Here is an 11,869-nt window from a genome sequence, read left to right as displayed (position 1 = left end):
AGCTAACTCGTTAGCTAGCGAGCTAGCTACATCTGAGTGACTGGATACGAGTTTCGGGAACCGGTGAGTTCTCTATCCTCTCGCTGTCAATCGCGGCGTCTGCGATTGAGCCATCGGCTTGGACCGTGTCTGGCATCTGAAGGACAACTGCATGTATTTAATTCGGGCTCGTTTGCAAGACGATTTGCAGGATTGGCAAAGTCGGGCCTGCACGGAGGAGCAGCGCAAGGCCCGTCTTTATGATCCAGAGGAAGCCTTTCTAATCCTAACGACAGCCACCGCTAGCTCTGCTGGCTAGCACGTCTCTGCGAGGACCTGCAGAATTCAGAGAGCAGCCAGCGACGGAGAGCAGACCCACTGACTGCGACATACACGATAATACAGCAAATACTAGGGAAAAAAAACCCTGTACTCATCATTTAACCATTACGTTACCCCATATAGACTCCTGTCACCTGCTAACGTTACAATGGCTGCGATTATAAAAGAAATGGTCAGCCGGAACAAAAGGAGATATCAAGAGGATGGGTTCGACCTGGACTTAACCTGTATCCTTTCCTATGTCCCTTATTTTCACGGCATCCAGAACATGAACTAGTAATGAGTAATAGTATGCATTGAGTAGTAGAAGTGGAACCAGACATGTCAGAGGAGTAACGTGAGGTAGTTAGCTTACCTGCTAACTTAGCGAGCTGGCTAGTTGGTCACAGAGCGCAGCTTTGCTGTCACCCAGCATGTTTGAAAGATGGTGGATCTGTCAAACCAGCACGCATAAATGTCAGTCATATTATTGCTGGAAACCCGCGTTTCACTGGACATTAGTTAGTGTTTTGAAAGAACGACAGGGCATTTAACTTACATACCAGTCACACCAGCGGCAGACCTAGCTTGAGGTTGAGAAATTGTTAGTGGTATTGGGTCATTTAAAAAAAAAACATCTTTTATTAGTTGGTGTTTGGAGGCAGGTAGATGGTGTCTAGTATTTATTTCAGAATGTCTTTCAACTTGATGTTTTATGTTCAGAAATCTAGATAGACCATAGGGTAGGTTTTCCCGGTGTATGATGCAACTAGCTGAAAAGACCCAATGCATCCCCAATGTACACCTTGCCTCACCTGTGTCCTATTTGGGTGAGTATTCATCGATGGATTTCAACAATGCTTTCAAAATCTAATCAACGAATTTCCTTTCCCTTTTACGGAGATGCAATCATTTACAGCTTTAAGAATTGCTATTTCAGTCCCCTATGCAGGACTCATTTCTCATCTATTACCACTGATAATAGTTGACCTGGTTCCCTAGTGCAGTACCACTGGTACTGGGGTTGGTATTTTTAGGTTTTTGGCTGGTGATAAACTAGATTAGCAGCTGATGTGGTTGACCATGAACAACTGAGTGCAAAATTATGTCTGACTAGGGCTGGGCAATATGTCGATATCGTGATGAGACTAGATATTGTCTTTGCTTTTGGATATTGTAATGTCGTGATATGACACAAGTGTTGTATTTTCCTTGTTTTAAAGGCTGCATTACAGTAATTAGAATGGTCAAGCTGTTCTATTATTTGCCTTTCCCCCACTTATTCATTATATTCACATTACTGAAGATTATTTATCTTAAATCCAAGTGTGAAGATATTTTGTCAAAGCATTAGTTGTCAACACTACAATATCGCCGCAATATTGATATCAAGGTAAAATCGCTGATTATTTTTTCTTCTTCTTCTTCTCCATATCGCCCAGCCCTAGGTCTGACAGCACTGAGGGTCATGGTTATAGTTGGATGTACATTTGATTCTTTGTCAGGATTTCAAAAATCCTTTTTGGCCTTTTGAGTCCTGAGTTTGATATTTCTCGTTTCAGAGTTGAAACAAGTGGCTAGATAATGGACGAGTCAATTTTGATGATTGGTTGCTGTTTTTTCATTGCAGAAATTCACTGCCTCCTTCTCAAATGTGAAAATGTGCCTGTTTTCTTAGTCTTACATGATATTAAATTAAAAATCTTTATTTTGGACTGTTGGGTTATTGGCCAAAACAAGGCATTAGAAGATGCCAACTTGGGCTCTGGGAAATTGTAATGGCCATTTTTTCTTTAACTACTTTTTTGACCCTTTTTATAGACCTAATGATTAATCGGATGGGAATGGAGCAAATTAATAGATAATGAAAATGATTCTAAATTGCAGCCCTATCTGGATCCGTTCAGCCTGTAATTGAAACAGGCCTTTTATGGACATAATTTGCTCTGGTTATCATCAGTAATTGTTACATTAACTTTGTAACATTGTTCAATAGCGTTTTGTAGAAGAATGTAAATGTGAAGATGAGTGCTAGTTACCTTGACTCAATACTGCCACTATAGATAACCCATTGAACAGAAGTGTCAGCTGGGATGCATGTTTGACTGCAGATGCTGAAGTGTGTGCATCACAATATTTGATCAGATGTTTCTCACTTGGTTTTCTAATGTGGTAAAGCTTGTGGCATGACTTGTCTCTAGAGCTTTGTGCAGGTGTGAAGTGTGCACGCCACTCAAAAGTGACATCTTTCTTTGGCTTGATGTCTCCTCTTGTTCAGATGTGGGCCCTTTCTAACCATCCCTTTTATCATTTTTGGCATGGTGTCTAAAAACAATATGGGCTCGCTGCAGTTATGTAATGCAGTATCACAGTTCGGGGAATTGCCCTTAAAATAGAGTTGCCAGTGATCTTGTATCAGCATTGCTGTGTGAGAGCTCTCTCCCTCTCTCAACCCACCACCTCTCCTTTGCTCTTTTTCTTTACTACTCCCACTCTAATTCTCCCTGTGCTTGCCCCCTTTGCTCTCTCCTCCTTTCCTTTCCTCCCCACCCCCTCCTCACTCAGCGCTCGCCCGTTCCCATTCTCCCTTTCCCCCCCTCTCTCTTGCTCAGTTGTGGATTTGGCGTATGCATAGAGCTAAGGCTGGGATGGCTATAAAGAAAAGGCGTGCCTGAAATGGCAGATTTTTTTTTTCTTTTTTTTTTCTTCTCCTACTTGGAGCTTCCGTCGGGGGTCCCGTATGTGAGTTTCCTCCCAGCTGCAGAGACCAAGCCCCCCATGCCTTGGGCTGAGGCTCTCCTGGGAGCTCTGGAGCTTTAGAATAGACTCGCTGGGATCACTTTGCTAGTAGATCCAAGTATTGGCATAGCCAATCAAATAGTATAGAAAGCTGTATTTGGCTCCTAATTAGGTCTTTGACCCATTAATGGACCGGATTATGGCACAGTATGTACAGATAGGCTTCTCTGTCCTGAGCTAAAGGGACGTAGCTTGGCTGTATGCAAATAACACCATAGATTTGCTAATGGGCTTGTGGAATTCATGCATAAAGACCTGTGTTGAGAATACCTCAGCTGTAGAAAACTGCACTGGGGCACTCAATGACTTTCTTTTGCAGGGGTTGAATATCGTCCTTTTTTTGTTTTCCAGCTAAAAATGTGTGTACATACTAGGGTTGCACAATTAATTGCAATTGTATCGAAATCGCAATATAGACTAGTGCAATATCCAAATCGCAGAGGGGCGCAAAATATGTGTCAGACCATTCTAAATTAAGTATTGTGGTGCTGTTCTTGTAGATGTATTGGCCTACAAATTATATCCTACAGAATAAAGAAAATCTTTGATTGGTACAGATTTGCAAAAGTAGTTTGAGAATAATCCTACAAAATCATTCCCGCCAATATCGTGAATCAAATTGCAATATCATTCAAATGAATCGCAATTAGATATTTTCCTCATATCGTGCAGCCTTAGTACATACATATGTGTCTACTGGATTCCACCATTTCTTTATACCGGCAGGTCTACTGATAGTCGAAGGCGACATGGAAAGGGTTGTTTGTGTTTTTGCCTGTGCAGGTACTTGTATGTGTGCACATTAGCTAAACCAGATTTGACATATGTGTGTGTCAAATTGTTCTGACCAATTCAAAAAGAGATTTGACTCTGGAAAAATAGGTCTGCTCAAAATGAAACCGACACATAATAGAAATATTCAGCTTTTCTATTTTTTGACACCGTGGCACAGGAAGTGTAAGAAAAGGTTGCCCTTTAGTCAGTGGTTAAGCTGTGAAATCCCACAGCTATGGCGACAAGCAGATTTCAGTTACAGGTGGGCATGGGAGTTATTCTTTTCTCTGCAACATGACACCCATGTGGGCCTTTAACATTGTATGCATGTCACCGTATAATTGGCTGCGGCATTTTCCATTGCTATCCTGTGCTGAAATATTGAGGCCCGTTTTGATGTAGTGCAACTTTAAAGGCAGGTGTAGCACGAGCAAGGTGGTGCAAACAGTAGTTAGACTTGTAGCGGAATCAGGTGCATGTAGTTTGCTAAGTGTTGCGTCGCACTTGTCTTGTCCATCACCGTGTGTCATAGGAACACAACAGCTGAAGGATCTGCTGCATGTGTAATCTGCAAGTCTTAACACAAAGGACTTTTGTTTGATGAACCGTTTTCTACCTGTGCGTCTTCGTGTTGCCTGCGTTCGATCTCATAGATATTCAAATTGTTCCAGCTGAGCTTGAAAGAGAGATAAGCCGAACAATTGCAATCATCCCAATAAACTTTGGGCTCTAAAATAAATGCAGGTCAGGGAGCGGAGACTCTCCCATCATGCAGGAGAGCTGTTACTCCATCCTCTCTGCCTGCTTCTTACTGTCAAGGCCATCTGTCACAACACACACACACACACACACACAACACACACACCACACACACACACAACACCACCCACACACACAGATCAGTGCCCCCTTCTGTGCTCCCATCTATCCATAACTACAATGACACCGTCATGTTGACATTGGCTGAAACCTGTTCATACTCTGCTGCCTGCCTTTGCGTTCTTGTCATTGAGCTCAAATGGCAAATTCTTACGCTTTATAACTTCTTTCAACTAAAGAAATGCATTTCATTTTTAGTCTCGTTACATAGCTCTTGTAAGTACAGGCAGACCCACTTGTTCTTCCAGTTAAAGATGAGGCGCTGGTCCCCTCGGTTTTGCTGCTTTTATGCCTTCTTCTCTGATTTCCACAGTCATGCAGAATGTACGTTTCCTTGACCCCTGCATAAACAGATATCTACCCAAACATCATCGCAATGGGCTTTCCAGCAGAGAGACTCGAAGGCGTGTACAGAAACAATATAGACGATGTAGTACGGTGAGTTATGTGATAATAGAAAAGGGAAATGTAAGAAAGCAGCATTTTATTAGAGAATAGTTGTGGCTCTGGCACATCAATATATTATGTTCTCTCCTGCAAACAGGTTTTTGGATTCAAAGCATAAAAACCATTACAAAATCTACAACCTGTAAGTGTTCCACATTTTCTTTACACCTGAACTGCTCTTTGTTTGCTTAATAACTTCCTCTTTGTGTTTGCTAACTTGATTTTCTTCCCATTTCAGCTGCGCAGAAAGACACTATGATGCTGCCAAATTTAACTGCAGAGGTAGGCCCTTATTTTTTTTTACGTGTTCCATAGATGCTTTTCCTCAGTCTGACCTAAAAGCCTGATGACACACAAGGTCGGGGGAGGGTGGGAGAGAAATCCCACAAGATGTCTGCCGTGTCTTCCTTTCTGTCTTGTCCTCTCTGACCTGCTTGATCTGTGTCCTCATTTCTGTGTCCTCATTTCTTTTCTTCTCTGGTTACAACTTTGCGTCCCGTCACGCATCAGTTGCACAGTACCCGTTTGAAGACCACAACCCTCCTCAGCTGGAGCTAATTAAGCCGTTTTGTGAAGACCTGGACCAGTGGCTCAGCGAGAATGACAATCACGTGGCGGCCATCCACTGCAAGGCCGGGAAGGGCCGCACTGGAGTCATGATCTGCGCCTATCTCCTCCATCGCGGCAAATTCCTGGAGGCCCAAGAAGCGCTTGACTTTTACGGAGAAGTCAGGACAAGGGACAAGAAGGTGATATGTCAATCTGAGACCAAATGTCTTAACACAGCAGCTGTTTATCAATTGTTGCAAATAGGGCTGAAACTCATGATTTTTTTTTTTCTTCCATTATTTAGTCTACAGATTATTATTTTGTCCAGTTATTTTTCCAAAATCTATATACGGTAATGTATGCTAATAACAATCTATGTAAAACAGAGACAAGCTGAAAATAATCCTTAGGAGTCCTTAGCTGGTCAAAGATAATATTTGGCGTTTTTTGCTTTCAAAGTGACTTGATCATCAAAGTTGTTAAGTCATATTTTCTTTTGTTTATTTCAGCCCTAGTTGCACACACATGGAACACACACACAGCAAAGAGACAACCATTTTGTACGTTCAAGATCTCTAAACATTGTCACTGTTGTTGCAGGGAGTAACGATCCCGAGCCAGCGCCGCTACGTCTACTACTACAGCTACCTACTGAAGAACCAGCTGGAGTACAAGCCGGTGGCTCTCCTCTTCCACAAAATGGTGTTCGAGACTCTCCCTATGTTCAGCGGGGGCACCTGCAGTGAGTCACGCTCATGTTCAACTTTAAATCCAAACTAGGGCGTAGGCATGCGTAGCGCTGTTGAAACGGAACGAGAGACTTGGATGTGCTGAGCACTGTAGGGCTCACCCACGCTGCAGTTCAGCACCGTAGAACAGAGCGGGTCATCGATGGTAGAGTTGAGTCGTCCTGTGCCGGGGGGGGGTTTAAAATCAAGTGCGGCTGAATTCGCTGTAGTATTTTTAGACCTTTTGACTCCCAAGGGCAGCTTCTTATTGATTAAGTCCTGTACTTATAGCAAGGCCAACTCATTCCCTGCCCACAAAAAAATATGTTTTCAGTCAGATAACCTCTGTTTGTCATATTAACATTTTTTAAATGTTAGAATCATAAAATGTCTGTTTTAGCTCAAAAAAACTCTTATCAATTTGTTTTTTTTTGAGTGGGATAAGTCAAAGAACAAACTTGAGCATTTGAACCATTTAATATTTTTTTTTGCTAACTCATGAGGATTGTTTCATTTTCTGCTGTGCAATACCTTTCTTTGCACAGTATTTAGAGAAATTACAATATGCCCTGTTTAAACAGAGTAGAGCACAAGGGAAGTGAACACACACACACACCCCGGACAGTACAGTCAAAGCCAGATGCGTTTTGTGTGTTTTCTTTACACATAGCCAGGAAGTAGTCATTAAAGGTGTTAAATAGTTTGGGCAGTGATTTCTTTATTTACTTTAATTTAGACATAGATAGATAGATAGATAGATATGTGTGTGTATTTATTAATAAGTCACTGTAGTGGGTTTCAGTTGCTCAGTCATGAGCATTTCCATATTACTGTGTGTTTGCTTGGCTTGAGTGGTGTGACTTTTTCTTAAAAAGGTGTGCGCGCAAACACTGGCACTTGCCCCCCTGTGTTAAATGGCAGAGTGGCACAGACACAAAGCAGTTTGACTAGTAATATGCTTGATTGTAAAAGTGCACTGAACCCAAAACTTTTATCCATTAACATTAGTACTGATTTTAGCTTTCCATATCCTCTAACTTATACCGTAATTAAACTTAAGTCACCCAAACGGAGATGTTTATGAGACCTTTTGGTGAAATTTCTAAGCAGACAATGACCCCTTTTTGGTGAAATAGGTTTAATAGTTCTCTATTATGTTTTTCATTTCTCAAAATGTTTCCAAATCACACAATGTTGTGCCTTTTCATGTATCAAATTTATCCATTATAAACTTATGTGGCTTTTTCATCATTAACACCTAACTGTGCTGAATATTCCCTGACTGTATTTCCTCTAACACGCCCTTGAAAAAGGCCCTATTCTGAGTTTGACGTCTTAATACATGTGTGTTTACACACACAGGTTTGAGCTCACCATAGCTGTATAAAAAAGGAGACGCAAGTTTGATAATTTTGTTACAAATACCCTTCACGCCACACATTAGTTTTTTGTTTTTTTTTAAATTCACAAAAGACAACTCTGTTTTGTGGCTGTCAGCGATGTCAAGTACCCCGTTCCCCTTTGTGCATCTCACAATACACCAAGTCAAATGTTTTAAGATGCATAACTTCACTTTACAGCCACGTACCATATGTTGTTTTTAAGAAAAGCTGTGTCGATGCTAATATCTGTACATATTTGTGTAGAGCTGTTTGTGCCTGCTGTGCTGTCAAGCCCCTGACAGGCCAGCCAGGTCCTGTTAATGCTAATCTCCTTCTTTCTCTCTAAGGGGACAGTACCTTTAAAAACAGGAGCGAGCCGACCCCTCAGGGCTTCAAGAAAGGGAATTGGCATTGGGGTAAATGAGCCTTTCATCCATTATTATCATTTCACTCATTTGCCTTTTTATATGGCCCCAGAGATCCACCAGGCAGGGGCCTTCTGAGGTAGGCATGTTGCCTAGCAGGATATAGGACTAGTTTACAGGTATATGAAGTTATCTCCAACACCACTCCCACCCAGCATAGAAGAATGTGAACCTGTCTTTTTTCCCATGTAACATGTTGCGCTGGTCCAAGACCGTGACTGTCTATCAGAATAGGGTCATATCATTCTGGTTCTGGGTCTCTGGGTGTTGATATACTTTACTTTGGGTGTTTAATATACTGTTTTGCACTTATTCAGAGGGGGGAAGGTGGTGGTGTGCGGTTTCCTTTTGTCAAACCCATGTTATAACACTGCTGTCATGCTTAGCCCTTTGGATTCACTCCCTGCTCACTCTTCTTGTGTTTTCTGTCTCTTCCCCTCACAAATCTCACAAAAGATCCCCACCCCCACCACCACCACCCTGCCCCCATTGATGCAATGTTGACCTTTTTTCTTTTTTTTGCAGATCCCCAGTTTGTGGTGTACCAGCTAAAAGTGAAGATTCACACGTCGAACCCCGCTCAGACGCGGCGCGAGGACAAGCACATGTTTTTCGAGTTCCCCCAGCCGCTGCCAGTTTGTGGAGACATCAAAGTGGAGTTCTTCCATAAACAGAATAAGATGATGAAGAAGGTTAGTTGTGTGTTCAGGGGCTTTCTTTGTAGCTTAGTTTGACACATTTGTCACTCATGAAGAGCTTATTTAGGGTGTTGATTTGTCATGGCGAATAATAAATAGGCATTTATCTAAGCATTTTCTCAATGAAATTGCTGCCAACAATTATGCTTTTTTTTTTTCTTTTTTTCTTCAAGGATAAGACTGGTAGTGTTCTTTTTTGTTTTTGGGAGATTTTTTTTCATTAACAAATCTCCTGAAAATGTAACTAAAGTATAGTTATTTGTATTGTATTATATTTGTATATAGTAATGTGTATTCCTTTCTGCCATAGACCCCTTTTAGTCAATGTTATTGGTTCCAATGTTACTTCATTAGCAGGGCACTTTAGTTTATTTTGAGTCAATCTGTACTGCTTGCCATAAATACTCACTTAATGCAACAAATGTGTATTCACCGTTGAAAGTAGTCCCCAACAAATGCTTAATATGCTCGTATTTTGGTGAAGTAAAAAAAAAAAAAAAAAAAAAACGGACTTGACACTGAGTGCCACAGACAGTGGAAATCTAATTTTGAAAGTACTTAGAGACAGATTTACATTGGTTTCAAGTTTGTACTGGTTGGATTTGACAATAAGAAAAATATAGAATAAGACCAGCTGTATTTATTAAAAAAATAAAATAAAAATAAAAAAAAAAACCTTTTTTGAATTCTCTATTTTGCCCAATTCCTCATTCCATCTTGTTAACTCTGCCCATCAGGACAAAATGTTTCACTTCTGGGTGAACACCTTCTTCATCCCTGGACCAGAGGAGAGCGCGGACAAGATAGAGAACGGGGCGGTGAACAACGCAGACAGCCAGCAGGGGGTACCGGCACCGGGCCAGGGCCAGCCGCAGAGCGCCGAGTGCAGGGACAGCGGCAGGGAAAGCGACCGGGACAGGGACTACCTCATCCTGACGCTGACTAAGAACGACTTGGACAAGGCCAACAAAGACAAAGCTAACCGCTACTTCTCGCCAAACTTCAAGGTAAGGATTTAATTTGGATATTTGTTGGATAAAAGGATTGATTATTATCTTTAAGTCTGTCAAAATCAGTCATTAGTTTGAACAAGGAGTGCTGCTATGGAAAGTAATGGAAGGAGCGAGGATAAGACTTGTTTATTATCATTTTATTGCACAGACTGAAGATAGTTTCTTAATCTGCAATTCCAGGTGAAGTTGTATTTTACGAAAACCGTGGAGGAGCCTTCGAATTCTGAGGCAAGCACTTCGACATCCGTCACCCCGGACGTTAGCGACAATGAGCCAGACCATTATCGATACTCTGACACCACTGACTCTGATCCGGAAAATGAACCTTTTGATGAAGAGCAGCACACGCAAATCACAAAAGTGTGAACTCTTTTTAAACAGGAAAAGAAGAAATTATACACCAGAAAAAAAGGAGAAAACTTGAATATAAACTCAAAAGAAGAACCTTTGTCCCTTCCCTCCCCCAGACGGCAATAGAATATCATCATGTCAAATGCCAATTTTAGGGAAAAAAAGATAAATATCCTGACCAATATATTGTTTTTTTTATTTTTCTTTTTTTCTTTGGCAGGGCCATGTACCATGTGCGAGGTATTGACACTGTTGCCCCATGGGAAAAGGTGCTGTAGCTATAAAAATGTTTATATATATCTATATACATACATATATGTATATATGTATATATACATGCATATACACTTTTTTTTGTGTCAAAGACAATGGAAAGAGTACCACAATCAGGAGATGGGAGTTGAAGTGTGGGAGAAGATAGAATGATATACTAGGACTATGCTGCTCCTTCTCCTGTCTAAACCAAGGCCAGTGCTGCAGTCACTTTGTTTCACTCCCTCTTTTCTCCCCCCCTCCTTCTCCTTTCATCTTTTACTCTTTCTCTCGCTCTCTCCCCTCCACCCCCACCCTCCCCTCCATCCTATCCTCCTTCCTATCCTCCTTTTACTGTGAATGCTTCTTGTGCTCTTTGCAGGCTGTCTCACGTGACTTTTGGTCTTTGTGCAGTGCAAACTGCATGCGGGCAGTGGGTTTGGGGTGGGCGGGGTTATGAAGAGGCTGTGATGATGTCTAAAGCATTGCCATTCCTGTTCCCACTGTGTATACGTTAAATTATGCAGAACAAGGCATCCCATGTAATTGTTAATGTTTTTTTTTTTATCCTAAGATAATAAAAATATAATACACAACAGCAGGGAGACAAGTGTTTGCAATAATGTCAACACTACATTTAAAGGACAATGGTGATTTGCATGTATTGGAATTGGCGTCCATCCCTAATAAATGTATGCAATGTTGTCTTTTCTTAAAGAAACCAGCTTTGAGATGTGTCTTCTGCGTGGGGTTCCCCAGTGCTTTGAGTCATGCTCAGAATATTACATCAGAGGTTTATGTAATGTTCTCCCTTTTGCTGTTCACAGTTAATCAAAAAGCATGCAGAGTGCAAATGAATTTAGCGATATGCAGCATGGAAATCAAATGATGAATGTCAATGCAGTCTAACTTGACACCATTGCTGTCAACTGAAGTCATGATTTTAAGTGACAGCTCCCAGACCCCGTAACTTGTGTGAGTCGCTGGAGGAAAATGCTGTAAGTCAGGTTTGTTGTTGCAACTGCTGGAGCTGTGTTAACAGTAACTTCCTGCTTTAAAGGTCAGCACTGCAAATAGCTGGTGGGACCTGATGTAGGGAAGTGATTGAAGGATTATTATTAAAAGTTCAATTGAGGGCAAAGAGCTCACTTCAAACACAAGTGACTCAACCAGGGAGCTGAGCGTCTACAGTACAATAATGTTAATCAGTGAGAAAAGGCAAATACATCTGTTTATCAAAGCAACAGTTTAAATTCTTTGAAACGTGTCTGC

General features: G+C 41.4%; 1 protein-coding gene across 3 annotated transcripts; it reads left to right on the top strand.

The window, feature by feature from the left end:
- Positions 1-300: 300 nt before the first annotated feature.
- ptena (phosphatase and tensin homolog A) lies at positions 301-10,771 on the top strand. 3 transcript variants are annotated; one of them, XM_032541377.1, is made up of 10 exons: positions 301-548; positions 5,106-5,190; positions 5,297-5,341; positions 5,438-5,481; positions 5,710-5,948; positions 6,349-6,490; positions 8,206-8,232; positions 8,830-8,975; positions 9,719-9,988; positions 10,175-10,771. In XM_032541377.1, the coding sequence occupies exons 1-10, from the start codon at positions 470-472 to the stop codon at positions 10,358-10,360; spliced, it is 1,263 nt and encodes a 420-aa protein (XP_032397268.1). In that variant the 5' UTR covers positions 301-469; the 3' UTR covers positions 10,361-10,771. The 3 variants fall into 3 exon arrangements, with proteins under 3 accessions (XP_032397268.1, XP_032397266.1, XP_032397269.1); XM_032541375.1 differs by having other exon boundaries at positions 8,206-8,274; positions 8,809-8,975; XM_032541378.1 differs by lacking the exon at positions 8,206-8,232 and having other exon boundaries at positions 8,809-8,975.
- Positions 10,772-11,869: the final 1,098 nt, after the last annotated feature.

Source organism: Etheostoma spectabile, chromosome 17 (genome assembly GCF_008692095.1).
Source record: "Etheostoma spectabile isolate EspeVRDwgs_2016 chromosome 17, UIUC_Espe_1.0, whole genome shotgun sequence".
Lineage (NCBI taxonomy): Eukaryota > Metazoa > Chordata > Actinopteri > Perciformes > Percidae > Etheostoma > Etheostoma spectabile.
Note: the sequence above shows the minus strand (reverse complement) of the source record. Positions and strands in the feature narration are given on the sequence as shown.

Coding starts and splice junctions, on each gene's coding strand:
- ptena (XM_032541375.1), top strand. CDS start 470: ATGGCTGCGATTATAAAAGAAATGGTCAGCCGGAACAAAAGGAGATAT. Junction 5,482..5,709: donor TGCCAAATTTAACTGCAGAG/GTAGGCCCTTAT, acceptor GTCACGCATCAG/TTGCACAGTACCCGTTTGAA. Junction 8,976..9,718: donor AGAATAAGATGATGAAGAAG/GTTAGTTGTGTG, acceptor TCTGCCCATCAG/GACAAAATGTTTCACTTCTG.